Source organism: Ranitomeya imitator, chromosome 6, assembly GCF_032444005.1.
Source record: "Ranitomeya imitator isolate aRanImi1 chromosome 6, aRanImi1.pri, whole genome shotgun sequence".
NCBI classification, from domain to species: Eukaryota; Metazoa; Chordata; class Amphibia; order Anura; family Dendrobatidae; genus Ranitomeya; species Ranitomeya imitator.
Window position 1 is genome coordinate 175,769,476 of NC_091287.1, and position 13,778 is coordinate 175,783,253.

At 41.5% G+C, this 13,778-nt stretch overlaps 1 protein-coding gene across 4 annotated transcripts in view; it reads right to left on the reverse strand.

The window, feature by feature from the left end:
- Positions 1-3,236: 3,236 nt before the first annotated feature.
- LRRFIP2 (LRR binding FLII interacting protein 2) overlaps positions 3,237-13,778 on the reverse strand; it is a 161,651-nt gene continuing 151,109 nt past the window's right edge. For all 4 annotated transcript variants that reach the window (XM_069730321.1, XM_069730319.1, XM_069730320.1 and 1 more), the window contains 2 exons: positions 9,372-9,476; positions 3,237-4,547 (listed from right to left, as the gene is read on the reverse strand). In XM_069730321.1, the coding sequence (XP_069586422.1) occupies positions 4,437-4,547; positions 9,372-9,476 (216 nt within the window). In that variant the 3' untranslated portion in view covers positions 3,237-4,436. The remainder of the gene's footprint in view (positions 4,548-9,371; positions 9,477-13,778) is intronic.

Consider the following 13,778-nt stretch of genomic DNA (forward strand, 5'->3'; position numbering starts at 1 on the left):
AGTAAAAAAAAAAATAATCAGACCCTATGTTAGTAGAAAAGAGAGGGACACAGTAGGGAATTTTTAAATTAACTAATTTAGAAAAGTGGCTAGATTGTCATACTAAATGTCTATTTAATTTTATAATCACTTTTAGTTTAGAACACCTCCCTTAAAACAATTCTGTCTTTTCACATTTGTATAAAAGCATGGTCTTGTCTCCCACATGTTAAAACGGCTTATGGTGCTCACATTGTACTAGTCCAATATGTCCAGAAATAAAGCAGAGCATAGAAGAAAAAGAATCAGAGTGAAATGAAATCTGACATTCAAGATGCAGTCTGAAAAGAACACAGGTTTGAAGTGAATGGAAGCAAGTTAACACTTTATAAGATAATATTATCTTATAAACATGACAACTGATTTATCAATAAAAATATATAATTTTATTAATCACATGATATTAAAATCAACTAAATATCAAGGGACAAAGATCCTCGAAAAAGTGCAGTCTTGTGTGGCTATTACCAACCAGTATAATCATAAATAGCTATACTATATTGTAATAGCCCCACCAGACTGCACTCTTCTGAGGACCTTTTTCCCTTGATATATTTTAGTTTATTTTAATATTGAGTAATAAAATTATACATTTTTATAGAGAAATCAGTTGTGTCATGTTTGTAGGTTTCTATTATTTAGTGGATACACAACACGCATTTACCAATTTATCTGTGCTATTATACAGTCATACAGTCATGGCCAAAAGTATTGATACCCCTGCAATTCTGTCAGATATTACTCATTTTCTTCCTGAAAATGATTACAAACACAAATTATTTGGTATTATTATCTTCATTTAATTGGTCTTAAATGAAAAAACACAAAAAGATTTGTCCTAATGCCAAATTGGATATAATTCCACACCAAACATAAAAAAGAGGGTGGACAAAAGTATTGGCACTGTTCGAAAAATCATGTGATGCTTCTCTAATTTGTGTAATTAACAGCACCTGTAATTTACCTGTGGCACCTAACAGGTGTTGGCAATAACTAAATCACACTTGCAACCAGTTGACATGGATTAAAGTTGACTCAACCTGTGTCCTGTGTGTACCACATTGAGCATGGAGAAAAGAAAGAAGACTAAAGAACTGTCTGAGGACTTGAGAAAAAAAATTGTGAGGAAGCATGAGCAATCTCAAGGCTACAAGTCCATCTTTAAAGACCTGAATGTTCCTGTGTCTACCGTGCGCAGTGTCATCAAGAAGTTTAAAGCCCATGACATTGTGGCTAACCTCCCTAGATGTGGACGGAAAAGAAAAATTGACAGGAGATTTCAACGCAAGATTGTGCGGATGTTGGATAAAGAACCTCGACTAACATCTAAACAAGTTCAAGCTGCCCTGCAGTCTGAGGGTACAACAGTGTCAACCCGTACTATCCGTCGGCGTCTGAATGAAAAGGGACTGTATGGTAGGAGACCCAGGAAGACCCCACTTCTTACCCTGAGACATAAAAAAAGCCAGGCTGGAGTTTGCCAAAACTTACCTGAAAAAGCCTAAAACGTTTTGGAAGAATGTTCTCTGGTCAGATGAGACAAAAGTAGAGCTTTTTGGGCAAAGGTATCAACATAGAGTTTATAGGAGGAAAAAAAAGAGGCATTAAAAAGAAAAGAACACGGTCCCTACAGTCAAACATGGCCGAGGTTCCCTGATGTTTTGGGGTTGCTTTGCTACCTCTAGCACTGGACTGCTTGACCGTGTGCATGGCATTATGAAGTCTGAAGACTACCAACAGATTTTGCAGCATAATGTAGGGCCCAGTGTGAGAAAGCTGGGTCTCCCTCAGAGGTCATGGGTCTCCCAGCAGGACAATGACCCAAACACACACTTCAAAAAGCACTAGAAAATGGTTTGAGAGAAAGCCCTGGAGACTTCTGAGGTGGCCAGCAATGAGTCCAGACCTGAATCCCATAGAACACCTGTGGAGAGATCTAAAAATGGCAGTTTGGAGAAGGCACCCTTCAAATATCAGGGACCTGGAGCACTTTGCCAAAGAAGAATGGTCTAAAATTCCAGCAGAGCATTGTAAGAAACTCATTGATGGTTACCGGAAGCGGCTGGTCGCAGTTATTTTGGCTAAAGGTTGTGCAACCAAGTATTAGGCTGAGGGTGCCAATACTTTTGTCTGGCCCATTATTAGAGTTTTGTGTGAAATGATCAATGTTTTGCTTTTTGCTTCATTCTCTTTTGTGCTTTTTCATTTAAGACAAATTAAATGAAGATAATACCAAATAATTTGTGTTTGCAATCATTTTCAGGAAGAAAATTTGTATTATCTGACATAATTGCAGGGGTGCCAATACTTTTGGCCATGACTGTATGTAAAAGAAGTGAAAAGTGTGACAGGAGGCAAGAATGCAAAACTGGTGTAATTCTTTAAATACATCCAGCCCGGATCATCGATGCATTCACACCAGAATTCTAGTGTAAAAGCTTTGAAAAGTTTCAAAATTTAGGCGCAACTTAGAGTTGCTCCAAAGTTTTGAGACTTTTGTCGTTTTCACACAAGTTTCTCCCAGTTCCACCAAAATGGATGAAGCTGAGGCGAGACACGGGCGTGTTGACCGCCACTCTCAAATTCACGATAGGCGTAGTTTGCGACCTCACAAATCTGTAGAGGCTGGAGAAGGATTTGTGGCAAGTCACACAGAGGTGTACATTCTGACGTCACCACAAGAAACGCAGGACACGCACTGTCTCCCCCATACTGAGCTCTTAAGGGGATCCTCTTTAGAATTCTATATTGAACCTATTCACTATCCAGTGAGCTTTTGACAAAAACTCTGTAAGGGTCGAATCGTTACCTTATCTAAACTAAAAAAAAGTGTTCCTGCTGTGGTATTACTTACACTTGTAAATAAACATGAATTAATAAAGTATTGCATTGTTTGAGTGCGGCTGTTTCCTTTTTTCTGTTTACTTTGGGTTCACCCAAGTTGAGCCAGCACCCCTTATCTAAAGCAGAGTGCACTTCATTTTTATTTTTTCGGAGTCCAGTACGTCCCCTCGTCAACACTGGTGTTAACAACGCTGCTCTTGATGAATCGGGCCCATCATGCCCAATGGAAATCTGTTAGCCTGAAGGTTATTTTGAACACTCTGAAAAGATTACACACACTTTGCTGTCAGACACTGGAAACGTAATTTCTACACACTGAATGTGAAACAAACATGAGATCACTGTAAACTGGGCAGTTTGAAGTGAACGTTTTTAATTGGGTACATTTTTGTGATCGTTTTTCTTTCAAAATAAAATTGCAGTTATAAATTAGCCCTTTTCTCATGCTTTAACTTTTTTTTATCATCTGCAAAGAAATTGTTGGTATTCTTATCCTAAATAAATATGAAGTTAGAAACTTTAACAATAACATTACCATTAAAGTCTCTATCTGATAGGTCCCCGGCAATCTGTTTAGTCTATTAACTTCACTACACTCGAGCAACAGATTATAAATTTTTCAATGTACAACAAAATACATCTGACATACTGTATGGGTCCGATTCTTAGTTAGCCAATTAATTGCATTAAAGTACTATTACCAGTTATGCCGTCACCCATGCAATAAAAGAATATACAGTCCCTGTCTGGTGTTATACAATTTGTATACAAATTAAAATATTTTTACAAAAAGTATTTTTGTTCAAAATGTATAAAGTTTAATGAATGCACAATTCCCCCCACCCCCAAAACTGTAAGGTTCCTAAGAACGAATGTTAGCATAACTCCACTGGATAGCTTTGATCAGCAATTAACTGAAACTACAGTGAGGAAGGCACTTAGCGTTTTAACCCCTTCCCGCTGCTGTCAAGTTCTGTAAGTGACATATTAAGACACTTCAAAATTGGTCTGGGCACTTGCTCAGTAGAAGGTGCTCCTTGCGAGATTTCCTCTTTCATATATGCATTTGGCAAGCTAAATTCATGAGTCCATGACTGCTTTCTCCGGGGAAGGGGTCTGGTGGAATCGGTTCAGCATCCGTACAGTATTGGATAGGCATTGTTCATAGCAGAAATTCCTCTTCATGCAGTAGTTTCAGTTCACCAGCATAGGTAAGCAGCAAACCACAAAAAGTAATGAGTGTGAGTAAAGTTGATTATAACAATGTGAGGGAAAATAATATCCTATGAAAAAACAGGAATCCAGCGTATTGCGCCTCAGCTCAGAGATTTACCAAAATCAGTGTGCTGAAAAGGAGAAATCATCAAGGCGTATTAATGCTAGTTCTTCACTCCTCTCATAAATTAAAGATTGACAAGTCACTTAGCTGTCACAAAAATGGCAGGCACAGCCAGAATATGCACCAGGAGTGCTAGGAAGAATGTCTATAGTAGGACCAAGTGAAGGCGCATTGTTTTGTGGAGCAGTGCATTACGTTGTTGTGTAGTACCCTCTTACTGCTGGGACAGAAGTGCATTCCGGTTGGCCTTCATCTTTTCTAATCTTTTTACTAAATGGCTATTTGTCATCTCCATCTCCTCCATTTTGTCCAGAGTAGTTCGAAGCTGTTGAATAAATCAAATCCATATTAAAAGAAATTTTTGAAAATCAAGCAAACAAATCATTAGTGTAACTGGCATTATTGCAATTTTTTATATATTATAGATGCTGCAAATAGCTGTTGATAGGTGGGGGCTGGGTCCTGAGACCCTACTGATCCCACAAAATACCGATCTGAAGTGCACAGATGTAAGCAGGGTGAACACAGAGCAGTGTACTAGCGTAATAGTAAGTCTATGGGTCCGTACACTACATCTCCCAGAACAGTGAACTCCCCCCTCCCCCCCCTAGACTTACCTTTTAGCCTATACCATGCGCTTACAAGAGCTGTGCGCTTCAAAGCAGTGTTTTGTGCAAATGGTGGGGGGTCAGTAGTCATTTGAAGTGTGTATAATATATAACAAATGTTTTATAATAACAGTTACAATAAAAATACAATGTGGAGTACAAACAAAACTCTAGTGCTGCAAGAAGTAGCTATGACTTCTGAGGAGCGGTGTCAACATGTGTGGAAATATAAAGGACTTGGTACTCCTTTTGTATGATTCAATCTTGGTGTTTTATCGTGAACGTAATCCATGAGAAAACAATGTTCCGCTCTCTGTATAATCAGACCCTTCATTAGAAACTGAGTGTAAGTGGAATAATAGTCCTTCATGTCCTCTAAATTTGCTTGTGCACCCACATCAAACAGGAGGGCTGTACACCCCTTTATCTATGCCAACACGTGTGATATTGTAGGTAAATGTATACCGTATATACTCGAATATAAGCCGACCCAAGTATAAGCCGACCCGCCCAATTTTGCCACAAAAAACTGGGAAAATTTACTCGAGTATAAGCCTAGGGTGGAAAATGGAGCAGCTACCGGTTAATGTCAAAAATAAAAATAGATACCAATAAAAGTAAAATTAATTGAGACATCAGTAGGTTAAGTGTTTTTGAATATCCATATTGAATCAGGAGCCCCATATAATGCTCCATACAGTTCATTATTGCCCCATAGATGCTCCATATAAAGCTGTGCCCCATATACAATGCTCTGCACCGTTCATTATTGCCCCATAGCTGTGCCATATAGTGCTCTGCACCGTTCATTATTGCCCCATAGCTGTGCCATATAGTGCTCTGCACCGTTCATTATTGCCCCATAGCTGCCATATAGTGCTCTGCAACATTCATTATTGCCCCATTGATGTACCATAGAAAGCTCTGCCATTGCTGCTGCAATAAAAAAAAAAAATGCCATACTCATCTCTCTTGCTTGCAGCTCCCGGCGTCTCTCCGCACTGACTGATCAGGCAGAGGGCGCCGCGCACACTATATGCGTCATCGCGCCCTCTGACCTGCACAGTCAGTGCGGAGAGACGCCGGGAAGATGGAGCGACGCTCGGCGTGTGGATCGTGGACAGGTAAATATGAGATACTTACCTAGTCCCGGCGCTCCTGACGCTCCCCCTGCCCGTCACACTGTCTTCGGTGTCGCAGCCTCTTCCTCTATCAGCGGTCACCGTTACCGCTGATTAGAGAAATGAATATGCGGCTCCACCCCTATGGGAGTGGAGTCCATATTCATTTTTCTATTGAGCGGTCCCACGTGACCGCTGAAGAGGGGGAAGAGCTGCAGTACCCGAAGACCGTGGGACTGCAGGGACAGCGCCAGGATCGCCGAGACTACGTAAGTATGCCTCAGCGCCCTCTCCCCCTCACCCGCCGACCCTGCCACCCACCGTGACTCAAGTATAAGCCGAGAGGGGCACTTTCAGCCCAAAAATTTGGGCTGAAAATCTCGGCTTATATACGGTAATTTTTTTTTTCAGCTAATCAATACCAAAGAGAAACAAGGTTGAAGATCTCAACAATTAAAAAGTCTTCAAGACTTAAAGATAGTATAAAAGGTATACATTAACCACAAAACAAAAGTCAAATTGTATTCTGGTGCTTTATAGTAACATAGTTAGCAAGGCCGAAAAAAGACATTTGACCATCCAGTTTAGCCTATATTCCGTCAGAATAAATCCCCAGATCTACGTCCTTCAAAAAAGAACCTAAAACTGTAAGATACAATATTGTTACACTCCAGGAAGACTTCCAGTCCTCTCTTGAACCCAGGTACGGACTGGGACTGAAATTCAGCCCTGGCATTTGAAATCACACAGGTCCATGCTGTACTTGTCCCCAAGCACCAGATGGGATATATTACTAATATACCCTGGATGGAGGAAAGGAAGATTTACTATAAGACCAATATATCTAATGACACCCGTGGCCTGCTGGGGTAAGTAACGGAGTCAGAGACTTTGTGCTTCGTCTCAACTCGTAATAGTATGGGTATCTTGAGAACACTGATTCTGTTAACAACGTAGCAGACAAGGCAGCCCATGACCAGACAGGCCCTTCTGGCATTGAACCCCTCCACTGAGTTCACCATCACCACCTCCTCAGGAAAGCAATTCCAGATTCTCACTGCCCTAACAGTAAAGAATCTTCTTCTATGTTGGTGGAAAAACCTTCTCTCCTTCAGACGCAGAGAATACCCCCATGTGACCCTCACCTTCCTTGGTATAAACAGATCCTCAGAAAGATATTTGTATTGTCCCCTTATATACTTACATATGGTTATTAGATTGTCCCTCAGTCGTCTTTTTTCTAGACTAAATAATCCTAATTTTGCCAATCTCTCTGGGTATTGTATTTCCCCCATCCCCTTTATTAATTTTGCCATCCTTTGTACTCTCTCTAGTTCCATTATATCCTTCCTGAGCACCAGTGCCCAAAACTGTACACAGTACTCCATGTGCGTTCTAACCAGGGATTTGTACAGAGGCAGTATAATGCTCTCATCATGTGTATCCCGACCGCTTTTAACCCCTATCTGACCTCGGACGGGATAGTACGTCCGAGGTCAGATCCCCTGCTTTGATGCAGGCCTCCGCGGTGAGCCCGCATCAAAGCCGGGACATGTCAGCTGTTTTGAACAGCTGACATGTGCCCGTAATAGGCGCGGGCAGAATCGCGATCTGCCCGCACCTATTAACTAGTTAAATGCCGCTGTCAATCGCAGACAGCGGCATTTAACTACCGCTTCCGGCCGGGCGGCCGGAAATGACGTCATCGCCGACCCCCGTCACATGATCGGGGGTCGGCGATGCGTCAGGATGGTGACCATAGAGGTCCTAGAGACCTCTATGGTTACTGATGACCGGTGGCTGTGAGTGCCACCCTGTGGTCGGCGCTCACAGCACACCTCCATTTCTGCTACATAGCAGCGATCAGCAGATCGCTGCTATGTAGCAGAGCCGATCGCGTTGTGCCTGCTTCTAGCCTCTCATGGAGGCTATTGAAGCATGGCAAAAGTTAAAAAAAAAAGTTAAAAAAAATGTGAAAAAAATAAAAAAAATATAAAAGTTTAAATCACCCCCCTTTCGCCCCAATCAAAATAAATCAATAAAAAAAAAATCAAATCTACACATATTTGGTATCGCCGCGCTCAGAATCGCCCGATCCATCAATTAAAAAAAAGCATTAACCTGATCGCTAAACGGCGTAGCGAGAAAAAAATTCGAAACGGCAGAATTACGTTTTTTAGGTCGCCGCTACATTGCATTAAAATGCAATAATGGGCGATCAAAAGAACGTATCTGCACCAAAATGCTATCATTAAAAACGCCAGCTCGGCACGCAAAAAATAAGCCCTCAACCGACCCCAGATCACGAAAAATGGAGACGCTACGAGTATCGGAAAATGGCGCAATTTTTTTTTTTTTAAGCAAAGTTTGGAATTTTTTTTCACCACTTAGATAAAAAATAACCTAGTCATGTTAGGTGTCTATGAACTCGTACTGACCTGGAGAATCATAATGGCAGGTCAGTTTTAGCATTTAGTGAACCTAGCAAAAAAGCCAAACAAAAAACAAGTGTGGGATTGCACTTTTTTTTGCAATTTCACCGCACTTGGAATTTTTTTCCCGTTTTCTAGTACACGACATGCTAAAACCAATGATGTCGTTCAAAAGTACAGCTCGTCCCGCAAAAAATAAGCCCTCACATGGCCAAATTGACGGAAAAATAAAAAAGTTATGGCTCTGGGAAGGAGGGGAGTGAAAAACGAACACGGAAAAACAAAAAATCCCAAGGTCATGAAGGGGTTAATGCACCCCATGCATTTCATGTAGCCATTCTTCTTCTACAGCTATGAACACTCCAAAACTAATAGCCATTCTTTTACAGGAGTAATAATAGCCAGTAGCCCACCAAAATGTGGGTAAAGTTAAACACATGTTGACACCGCTCCTCACAAGTCATTGCTACTTCTTGCAGCACTAAAGTTTTGTTTGTACTCCACATTGTATTTAATTGTAACTGTTATTAAAAGGACTTCCCTTTTATTTAATTTAAAATGTTGGGCAACCCTAGTTTGGTGATTTGTCTAAATATAGTAAAAAAACTCCTCAAAAATGCTCAATGTACCCCTGAACTTCAGAGTTGTAGGATCCTGGCACACAGAGCTGTAGCTCATTCCACTAAACCAGTGTTGCTGTGTACCTTATTTAAGCCGTTACCAACCGGTTAGAACATTAGAAAGTTGGGGTCCTTCGGGGGACCTTTGAAACACTTCTGAGGGTTTTGTTACTAGGCTATATTTAGAGAAATCATCTGATGCTGCCCACCAATTTATTAAATAAAAGGAGTAGACCCAGATTGGTGATGGCTACTCTTTAAAAACACCTCCTGGAATGGCATTTTCTAAAAGTTGCTGTCAGTTTACACACATAAAACTGAGACGGAAGGCAACCACGTAAAGCTACTTCTCTAGGTATTTTTTATACCTCTCTCTGAAGTCTTCTTTTTTCTGCTTTAAGTTCATCTTCTACTTTCTCAGCATTTTCTGCTGATGATTTATATCTCACCACTTGTCCTTCAAGCCTAAGAACCTAGAAAATATGGATTAGAAAAATAAAAACTATTTAAAACATAAAAACCATCAACTTACCGTTTAAGTATAGAAGTTACAGATTGATTAAGGATACATGTAGATATATGCAAATTGCCTCTTTAGACAAAAAGAGGACTTGAACTCTATAGCGCCATCTATTGGAAGTAGCAATCCTAAAAGTCAAATCAACCCTTTAAGGAGTTTTGCAATATGACTTAGGATTACAGCCAAATCAGTATCTCAATTCGCAGACACGGCGTTTCGGGCTGTTGGCCCTTGTCAGCGCAAAACATGGGAACTCATTAGGCTAGGTGAGAGGCTCTGGACTGAGGTCTAAGGGGTAAGGATTCTCCTTGTGGAGAGTGACATACCAGCTCTGGCTTGTCAAGGCAAGGAGGCTTATTCGCCGTGCAATGCTCCTCTGGGAAATGTAATATGCAAATTGCCTCTTAAGAGAAAAAGAAAACTTGAACTCTATAGCGCCACCTATTGGATCCTACAAGTCACAATCAACCCTTTAACGAGTCTTGCAATATGACTTCGGATAAGAGACAAATCAGTATCTCATGTAGATATAAACACACACACACGAACATCCGGCCCACAACTGCAAGGGAAGTGTGTGTGAGAAATGTTTCATGATTATATGAAATTATAAAACACCTTTCTGCTTTAAGTGTTATTGTGCAGCTCGTCTTGAACAGAGCAAACATGTGCTTGGCCTTCAATTATTCATTTTCAATAGTTTGGCAGGAACAGAAAAGTACAGCGCTCTTCATTTTTGGGATCGCTGGAGTTCCCAGCAAGCCATCTCTTATCCCATGGGGATAATCCATAAGAGCACTACAAACAAAGGCTTCTAACTGGAATGATAGAAACGTTTAAGACTGTTGTTCCCTAATCTTACTCAGACCAATCTAATCAGAAGAGCCCAAAGCTTTCCAAACTGCGTATCTAAAGGGGGAGTCAAACATAACGATATCGTTAATGATATCGTTGCAACGTCACGCTTTTGGTGACGTAGCAACGATCCCGCTAACGATCTCGTTATGTGTGACAGCGACCAACGATCAGGCCCCTGCTGGGAGATCATTGGTCGTTGGGGAATGATCAGGACCATTATTTGGTCGCTGATCACCCGCTGTCATTGCTGGATCGGCGTGTGTGCCGCCGATCCAGCGATGTGTTCACTTGTAACCAGGGTAAATATCGGGTTACTAAGCGCAGGGCCGCACTTAGTAACCCGATATTTACCCTGGTTACCATTGTAAAAGTAAAAAAAAAAAAAAAAAAAACAGTACATACTCACATTCTGATGTCTGTCACGTCCCCCGGCGTCCACAGGGTTAAAACTGCTTTCGGGCAGGAGCGCTGCTAATGTGTCAGCGCCGGCCGTAAAGCAGAGCACAGCGGTGACGTCACCGCTGTTACTGCCGGCGCTGACAGTCAGTGCAGGGAAGCTCTCGGCACCAGCACGTGCATTAGCAGCGCTCTCGCCGAAAGCAGTTTTAACCCTGTGGACGCTGGCGGGGGACGTGACAGACATCAGAATGTGAGTATGTAGTGTTTTTTTTTACTTTAACAATGGTAACCATGGTAAATATCGGGTTACTAAGCGTGGCCCTGCACTTAGTAACCCGATGTTTACCCTGGTTACCCGGGTGCTGCAGGGGGACTTCGGCATCGTTGAAGACAGTTTCAACGATGCCGAAGTCTTTCCCCTGATCGTTGGTCGCTGGAGAGAGCTGTCTGTGTGACAGCTCCCCAGCGACCACACAACGACTTACCAACGATCACGGCCAGGTCGTATCGCTGGTCGTGATCGTTGGCAAGTCATTTAGTGTGACTAAAGCTTAACAGTCTTTCTGATACCTATGAAAGGTAAAGACAGATCTGAGGCTTAACCCTGTGTCTGCCTCCCACTCAGCGCTAAGCTAAGCTGAATAGCTGGTGTTAGCTGCGAAGTGTAGCTTATTGGGGAGGACTCAGCTTTTTCTCTAAGATGTATTCCTTAATGTCAACCTCTAAATGGCTGCATATAATCTATGGTTCGTGTGTTCCCCAATGAAGCGTCTGAGAAAATGTCATTTTAGGGTTCAGCCATGATGAATTTCAATGCTTTCTTTGTGTTACTACTTTTAAAAAATAAAAAAAAGTTAAATAATTCAGTTTGTGCTACCATACTCTGATAAGTATAACTACGGCAATTCTGGCGTTTCTATTTATTCATTATGCTTCAGACATTCGCCAAGAAGGATAAATTGAGATTTTAAAGCTTTAGACAATTATACTTATATCTATACCAAATATGTGTTTATTGTAAATGTTTTTAGATTTTTCAATTCAATCGTCGATTAAGTCACACCACAGGCAAGCGTGCTGACATGGTAGACATAGTGCACCTTACTAGGCCTCAGGCTGCAATGACAAACCATAAGAACCATGTATCTCTTTGCTTAATTGCTTACATGCTGCAATTACCGTACTATTGATCCAAATTAATTAGGTGAAAAACAGTATCAATTCGAGCTTCCTTTGATTACAGCTGATTTATGTGGGTGTCAGCTAAAGTGAAGGAAATAATTATTTGATCCCTTGCAATTTGCAGTGAGAAATAAGTATTTGATCCCCTACCAACCATTAAGAGTTCAGGTCCTACAGACCCAGTTAGATGCTCCTAATCAACTCGTTACCTGCATTAACCCCTTTCTGACCTCAGACGGGATAGTACGTCCGAGGTCAGAACCCCCGCTTCGATGCGGGCTCCGGCGGTGAGCCCACATCAAAGCCGGGACATGTCAGCTGACATGTGCCCGCAATAGCGACAGGTGGAATCGCGATCCACCGGCCGCTATTAACTAGTTAAATGCCGCTGTCAAACGCTGACAGCGGCATTTAACCGGCGCTTCCGGCCATCGGGCTGGAAATGAGCGCATCGCCGACCCCCGTCACATGATCGGGGGTCAGCGATGCGTCAGGACAGTAACCATAGAGGTCCTTGAAACCTCTATGGTTACTGATGCCGGCCTGCTGTGAGCGCCACCCTATGGTCGGCGCTCACAGCAAGCCTGCAATTCAGCTGCATAGCAGCGATCTGATGATCGCTGCTATGTAGCTGTGCCAATCGAGTTGTGCCAGCTTCTAGCCTCCCATGGAGGCTCTTGAAGCATGGCAAAAGTGAAAAAAAAAAGTTAAAAAAATGTGAAAAAAATAAAAAAAAATCTAAAACTTTAAATCACCCCCCTTTCGCCCCATTCAAAATAAAAAAAATAAAGAAAAAAATCAAATCTACACATATTTGGTATCGCCGCGTTCAGAATCACCCGATCTATCAATAAAAAAAGGATTAACCCGATCGTTGAATGGCGTAGCGAGAAAAAAATTCGAAAGGCCAGAATTACGTTTTTTTGGTCGCCGCAACATTGCATTAAAATGCAATAACGAGCGATCAAAAGAACATATCTGCTCAAAAGTGGTATCACTAAAAACATCATCTCGGCACGCAAAAATAAGCCATTACCCAACCCCAGATCACGAAAAATGGAGACGCTACGGGTATCGGAAAATGGCGCATTTTTTTTTTTTTTTTTTTTTTTAGCAAAGTTTGGAATTTTTTTTACCACTTAGATAAAAAAGAACCTAGGCATGTTTGGGGTCTATGAACTCGTAATGACCTGGAGAATCAAAATGGCAGGTCAGTTTTAGCATTTACTGAATCTAGCAAACAAGCCAATCAAAAAACAAATGTGGCATTGCACTTTTTTTGCAATTTCACCGCACTTGGAATTTTTTTCACCATTTAGATAAAAAAGAACCTAGGCATGTTTGGTGTCTATGAACTCGTAATGACCTGGAGAATCAAAATGGCAGGTCAGTTTTAGCATTTACTGAATCTAGCAAACAAGCCAATCAAAAAACAAATTTGGCATTGCACTTTTTTTTGCAATTTCACCGCACTTGGAATTTTTTTCCTGTTTTCCAGTACATGACATGGTAAAACCAATGATGTCGTCCATGAGTAAAACTCGTCCCGCAAAAAATAAGCCCTCACATGGCCATATTGACAGAAAAATAAAAAAGTTATGGCTCTGGGAAGGAGGGGAGCGAAAAACGAACACGGAAAAACGGAAAATCCCAAGGTCATGAAGCGGTTAAAGACAGTTATCTGTATTACATAGTCATCTTTATAAAAGACTCCTGTCCACAGACTCAATTAATCAGTCAGACTCTAACCTTCACAATATGGGCAAGACCAAAGATCTTTTTTTAAGGATGTCAGGGACAAGATCGTAGACCTGCA